Source organism: Camponotus vicinus, unplaced genomic scaffold, assembly GCF_025532165.1.
Source record: "Camponotus vicinus isolate PSW18456_S1 unplaced genomic scaffold, iyCamVici1.0 SCAF_12, whole genome shotgun sequence".
NCBI classification, from domain to species: Eukaryota; Metazoa; Arthropoda; class Insecta; order Hymenoptera; family Formicidae; genus Camponotus; species Camponotus vicinus.
Window position 1 is genome coordinate 12,359,265 of NW_028141948.1, and position 6,656 is coordinate 12,365,920.

A 6,656-nucleotide genomic window follows, 5' to 3' on the forward strand; every position below is an offset into this window, starting at 1 on the left:
TTCCTTGGCATTGAAAATTGAAGATTGGGAGATTTGAACAAAATTCAGAACAAAAAAAAGCTAAAATTTATTCGTTCTAGTTGATCAAATTTCAATCTTCTGTGTAATCTCTTTCTATTTAAAACCCATATGACCATTTCGTATAGATAGATTAAGGTGGATTTTCATTTGACACGCTCATTTTCCAGTGTCAAGACATCAAAATAAAAATAAAAATATAATATAAATAAATAAAAATAAAATAAAAATATCAATTCGTTATTTTTTGATCACGTGCACTCTTACAGGACAAAATCGATTGGCTGTCGAATAGAAAATTTCTGGAATTCACGTTCAATATGAGGAGACTATCATATTACTATGTAGTTTATGGCAAACTGGCAATAAACCGCGAGATATGAACTTCAAATCAAAAACATCAACAAGAAGAACTTCGAATGTTTTTCAAGATCTGACAAGGTTACTGATCAAGCCAATTATTCGCAATGAGCGTTAATTATTCCGCGGAAAATCACACGTCAGATTACAGGCGAAATGAACGACAAGAAATGCTGATCGCTCCACCGTTGGATTTATCATTTAGAAAGGCCACCACGATGGAAGGTATTTACATACATAAATAAAGGGGAAAAGAGATGTCATTTCTTCATATTTTTTTTTTATCAATATAAATTGTGATATATCAATATTTGTATAATATTTCTTTTCACATTGAAGGCAAATTTTTGTTACAAATCAATTCTAAATATTATATTCAACAATAATTATTATATTATACGATCACTTGATGAAAATATATATTATGCTTACAGAATTGATGGAGAAACGTGCACAGATAATACGTACGGGAAAAGCACCAGTAAGAACGTTTAAGGATCGTTACATGACCAGTACATTGTGGCTAAGTAACAATCTATTAAGCTCAATGGAAGGTCTTCAACGTCTGGTGGATAAAGTTCTTAATGATCCAATATATCTCAGCTGGTTGGATCTATCATTTAATGAGATAAGCGAAATTGGAGAAGATATTGAGAAGTTTATAAACTTGAAGATACTCTATTTGCATGGCAACAAAATTTCAAATATTGCAGATACTCTGAGACTGAGAAAACTGCAAAATCTCAGATCGTTGACATTACATGGTAATCCAATTGAGGATGTTCCCTGCTACAGGGGTTACATCATACATCTTCTCCCACAACTGCTTGTTCTAGACTTTTCACCAGTGATTGCTGCTGAGAAAAAAAAGGCACTACCTACAGGATTCTTTAAGATGATACAGCCTAGGATATGAATATAAAATTTTATTTTTTTTTACGTTGTGTTGTATTTTATATACATACCTTTCTATTTTTATATCTTAATATATCATGCATTGATTGAGATTGAGGTATGGCTCAGCTTTGCAAAATTTATTCGCATGATAAATTAATATTCTCTTGAGAATAATGCAATTATTTAAATCTAATTTTATAAGTAATGATATTCTTCATATACACATAAAAAGAATACTTATATAACTTGAAATGAAGTCATAAATATTACATGCACTAATACTATTTATGACATTTTCACTTTCATTAAACATTTTTTATGAATCTATTAGTCAATATAAAAATTTACAAATGTGTAAGTGTACAAGTGTTTGATTTATCTATTTTTTGTCCTGATAAGTTTCTATGAATTTGTACAAAGCATAAAAAATGCTTCAGTATTTTAAAAAAGTCATATGTTCAATATTTAAAAAAAATTACATTCATCTCTCGTAATAATTTTAAATACAAATGATGCATCTGTAAATAATGAAAATGCTAGCTAGTTAGTGAAAATGCAATATATAATGCTATCAAAACAGATGTAATGAAATTCTTCACAAAATAATCTAGAAACTGAATGTATCCATTTGTTAATTTTAAACTAATAGAATTGCGGTAGGCCTATACAAGGTTTCACTATATTACAAGTTAATTACAATTATTTACCGTTTTATTCCTGAAATATTTTGTAGAATAATGCAAAATTTCCATTTATCAACAATCCATGTTCAGTGCCGTCTGCGCTTACTGCGGTGTTTGCTCGATTTCTCCAAATCCCTGTCTCGAGATCTACTTCGTGATCTGTAACTTCGCGATCTTCGGGACGATTTATGGCTGCCTGACCGTCTTCGCTGCGTCTTTTTAGGTTTGCTAGATCTACTATGACTGTGACTTCGGGATCTACTTCTGCTGTGTCTTTTTCGCTTGTTGGAATGTTTTGTCCCTTCGCCTCGTGATGGAGAAGTACTTGGAGATTTCGAACGCCTGAAAAACAATATCGAGATATATGTTGACGCAATCGGTCAATATCTTCTTTTCTCATCTTTGAAATGCAATATTACTTAACAAATGCAATATTACTTAACAAATATCGCTATTAAAAACGAATTGCAAACATTTATCTTAGTATGTACTGTATCCTCAATTAAAAATAATTAGACAATATTTTTATGACAGAATTTTTATAATGAACATTCGTTAGGTTTTATTTTTTTTTACATGCATTATCATACCTGGGTGATTTCGTTCTTTCGGGAGCGGCGTGAGTACCGCTGCGGCTGATGAATCCACCCCAAGCGTTGTGATGTTTCGGTAGCGGTGGACTCGGTGTGTGCCCGTCAACATCTCCACCACGCGCCTTGGTCCTAGCTTCTTCGTACTGACGTCGCAGTTCCTCGACACGCTTCTCCAGCTGTTCGGGTCTCACACGCGGTCGCGAATAAAGGCGCAATATCCGCCGACACACGTCTCTGATTGATGACTCGCTGACTTTAAATAACGAAAACCAAGAGGGTGATGTGGGCAGCGGTAATTGCAGTTGACGAGCGGCGAGATAAACACACGCGCATGCCACAGTCTCCGGCTGATAGCGCAAGAAAACATCAGAGCGTAACGAGTCGTTCATGTAATTCCAACTCTGTTGCATGAGTGAACGGTTCTTCTCATATCCCAATACTTGCAAATACATAACTATGATCTTGTGAGGATGTTTTACATGAACGCAGAAACCTAATTCCTTCAACACTCTTCTCTCTGATTTAATTACCTGATTCTTCAGTGCTACATAATTCTGATCGAGAATCACAGGTTGTATCGCTCTAAAACAAATCATAAAGATGGATTATTTTCATTATTGTTATTTTCTTGTCTATGTATTGCACATCTTGTAATCTTAATTATTTATATTTGTGAGACAAAAGTAAACTTACTTTTGGCTAGAAACTTGCTTTACATGATTGAAAACATTGATGACATCCCTGATACGCCTGGGTGCTTCCTCGATTTTGCTAGCCAAACATATACAACCCATTGCAGTTGTCTCCATATTGTGCCTAACTAAAGATTTGCTATAATAAAATCGTTGAAATATTACTTGTCCCGTAGCCATTGCAACCTAAACATATGAAAAAAAAGAAAATGATTAGATTGCAGCATTTTGCAGCTTTTGACACATTAACTATATTTAACCCTTCACGAGCAGAGATATTCCCATCGCCATATACTTCTATTGTGCTGTTCGACACACGTCGACAATCCAGCGCACACGTTGCCACTCATTTGTTTACATTAGCCACCGAGACTCTGGAAAGTACATACATTTTGAGCTATTTTTCAGTTTTGCATTGAATGAAATGAACAATATACAGATGTAAGTTCTGTCCGCAAAGGGTTAAAATAGTATTTTTATGTATATTAAAAAAATTCAAAGTAAAGCAATATAAATATCAAAGCAATGTATTTTAAGATTTCTTTTTCTCTCTTTATTATCTCGATTTTAAATTCTATAAAAAAATTTCTATAAAAAAAAAATAACACCGAATACGTGTAATGCATACATTTTTTTCAAAATTCAAATATTTCTTTCAATTTGCATATTTTATTTGCATATTACTCCGGTAACTAAATTTTACTTTAAAACCATTTTAAAATATAATTCGTGAATATATCTTAATCTAATGGAAATAAATGATATAACAAAAGGTAAAAATCAATTAAATAAATTAAATCAATCAAATAGTTTTATATAATGCACAGAATTTATACATATTAATATCGAATAGAGATAGGATTAGATTAAAAGAAGAGTGAAAGTGCGCGGTAGTTTCTCGAAGTTTAGAGAAATGTACAGGTTTGTAAATTGGAATAAAGGTTAGGGGTTCCGAATTTTAATATGGAAACCTACCTGCGGTAACTTCAGCAGGATACCAGCCGTCTGTATAAGTTCGCATCCCAGTATACGCAAATCCGTCTCGGTTTCCGCATCGAGACCGTCCAGGTGCGACGGAGTGGAGTTGAGCTTCTCTTCGGGCAGAAGGCAATTCTGCAACGTCAATACAATCTTGCCGTAGGGCTTCGCGTTCGGCGCGATCGCGTTCTTCGTCGGCGCCGTGGAATTTTCCTTCGCGTTCATCGCAACAAATTAATTTCACGACGCGCAATTAATTCAATACGTCAAAAACGAAAACTACCGTAAACTATTTATGTATCGCGCGAGATTCCCAGCAAGACGCAACATAACCTTTACATCTTCCTTTTGCATCACGAACACGACGAAGAAAAAATGGTACGTAAAGAATGGCTAAGTGCGGTAACTTCAGATTGTAAACGGCGTATGGAGGAAAGACGCCGTAGTGCACGTGTTGGCCGCGTCACAGGAAATAGGGATCCTCTAGGAAGGGTTCGGAATAACCGACGCCATTGGTTTCAAAAGCGGAAATGACGCATCCAACGCCAAAATTTAAACGGGTTTTAATATAAATATATATTAAATAGAATATAATATAGACATTATTGAAAACTGAGATACATTCTTGCATATAGGGAGATATACATAAAATCGACGGATCACAAATGTAAAATTCTCATTAATAACCTACTCTGACGGAGCACATTCAAATTTTAATTTATAAAGCATATATATATGTGTGTGTGTGTGTGTGTGTATATATATATATATAAACATAGATTTATATTATACAATATTAAACTTTGTTATTTTTCCCATTATACATAATAAGAATAATATGTAATTGAAAATAATAATAGTAATTTTAACATCATTAAATGTTACCATACATTATAAAATAAATACATTATAAAATAAATACGTGTAACAGATCACGAGTCATTTTGTTTTAACTTTTTAAATATTTTTAGTAATATTTTAACAAAAATATATATTTTTTTATGTAACGCACATGACACAAACATGAACTCGATCCATGAACCCAGTCTACTCTGTTCACATTGTTGATCCACAGTTTTCTTCTTTTTTCTTCCCGGGAAAATTTGCACATCTGATATCCTTTGCTTGACGAATTTGTGCAATAATCAGTACTGCAACCCGTCATTTTTTCTTCTGTATGCAAAAGTCTTAAAAGATATACATATAATTGCAGAGGTTATGTGAGATAAAGTAATATATACAAATTTGACTATCTATCTCTGTTTATCTTTATATTCTCTCTTCCTCTGTTTCCGGTTTTAAAACCAATATGGCGCGACCAATAGAAAACGTAACCAGTTATTCCGATCCCTTCCTAGAGGATCCCTAACAGGAAGAGGACAGTTGGACATTGATCGATGCCTAAAGTCACTAGTACGATTGGCCAATCAGAGAACCTTGTGTTTAATTGATTAAGGCCCGATTGCACCAACGTTATTTTAGCTTTAAGCGAAACTTAAATATATCTGTCTTTATTTATTTAGAAAGAAAGATAAGATAGACATATATTTAAGTCTCGCTTAAAGCTAAAATAACATTGGACCCGGGTCTTAGGCCGATATTACATTTGTCGTTCGACAAATTTTTTAAGCACATTGATTGGCTGCGGGATAGAAAATTTCCAAAGATTCAAAAAATTATTATCCCGCAGCCAATCAATGTGCTTAAAAAATTTTTCATACGACAAATGTAATATTTCTGTCTTGGAGCTGGATGATTGCATTTAATCAAATATATAATGACAGGGCGATTAGATATCTTATTTTATCTAACGGAGTATTTAAATTAAAAAGTAGAAGAAGTCAGACACGATCAGGTATCAGACGTCCATTTCGTTTGTTGTTACAGAAGTTTTAAATGTAATTGAACAGTCAGATAGCAGAGAAATTTTTGTCCTGATTGATCAATAAAACGATTCGAAATTTTTAGGACGCATTTCATAAAATCTATATTTGATTATGCGTTGAAAATTGAAGATTAAAAATTGGGATTTGACTAATCAGAATAAAAGAAGCTAGAAGTTCCTTGTTTCGATTAGCCAAATTTTAATCTTCGATGCATACGGGCTTCAGAAGCAAATAGAAAAAGAGAGAAGACATAGCTGGTAGCTCTATCTTTCTTTAGTGAAAGAAAGAAGCTACGATGTTTATGGCGTTTTCGAATGGATGGCTTTAATTATTCCGGTGTAGTTCACTAGACGTCATTGACCAATCACAGCTATTCGTCTGAAGAATGTAACCATATATTTTTCAGAAGAATGGCTGTGATTGGTCAATGACGTCTAGTAAACTACCCCGGAGCGATTAAACCCGACCAATCGAAAACGCCATTAGTCTAATGTATTCTACGATCTATGATTGCACATCCTGCGCGGTAAAAACATATTTAAACAAATT

At 33.5% G+C, this 6,656-nt stretch overlaps 2 protein-coding genes across 7 annotated transcripts; one reads left to right on the forward strand and one right to left on the reverse strand.

Annotated features, from left to right (window-relative positions):
* Positions 1–287: 287 nt before the first annotated feature.
* Positions 288–1,556, forward strand: LOC145963539 (leucine-rich repeat-containing protein 51). 2 transcript variants are annotated; one of them, XM_083085599.1, is made up of 3 exons: positions 288–603; positions 813–1,142; positions 1,215–1,556. In XM_083085599.1, the coding sequence occupies exons 1-3, from the start codon at positions 486–488 to the stop codon at positions 1,292–1,294; spliced, it is 528 nt and encodes a 175-aa protein (XP_082941725.1). In that variant the 5' UTR covers positions 288–485; the 3' UTR covers positions 1,295–1,556. The 2 variants fall into 2 exon arrangements, with proteins under 2 accessions (XP_082941725.1, XP_082941724.1); XM_083085598.1 differs by having other exon boundaries at positions 813–1,556.
* On the reverse strand, positions 706–4,692 carry LOC145963536 (cyclin-L1). 5 transcript variants are annotated; one of them, XR_014436185.1, is made up of 5 exons: positions 4,219–4,692; positions 3,245–3,429; positions 2,549–3,133; positions 1,983–2,300; positions 706–1,232 (listed from the first exon to the last, which is right to left on the reverse strand). XR_014436185.1 is itself a non-coding variant. In XM_083085589.1 (5 exons), the coding sequence occupies exons 3-5, from the start codon at positions 3,421–3,423 to the stop codon at positions 2,045–2,047; spliced, it is 1,020 nt and encodes a 339-aa protein (XP_082941715.1). In that variant the 5' UTR covers positions 3,424–3,429; positions 3,504–3,617; positions 4,219–4,360; the 3' UTR covers positions 1,800–2,044. The 5 variants fall into 5 exon arrangements, 3 of the variants coding, with proteins under 3 accessions (XP_082941715.1, XP_082941713.1, XP_082941714.1); XR_014436184.1 differs by lacking the exon at positions 706–1,232 and adding an exon at positions 1,290–1,793; XM_083085589.1 differs by lacking the exon at positions 706–1,232 and adding an exon at positions 3,504–3,617 and having other exon boundaries at positions 1,800–2,300; positions 4,219–4,360.
* Between the last annotated feature and the right edge of the window lie 1,964 nt (positions 4,693–6,656).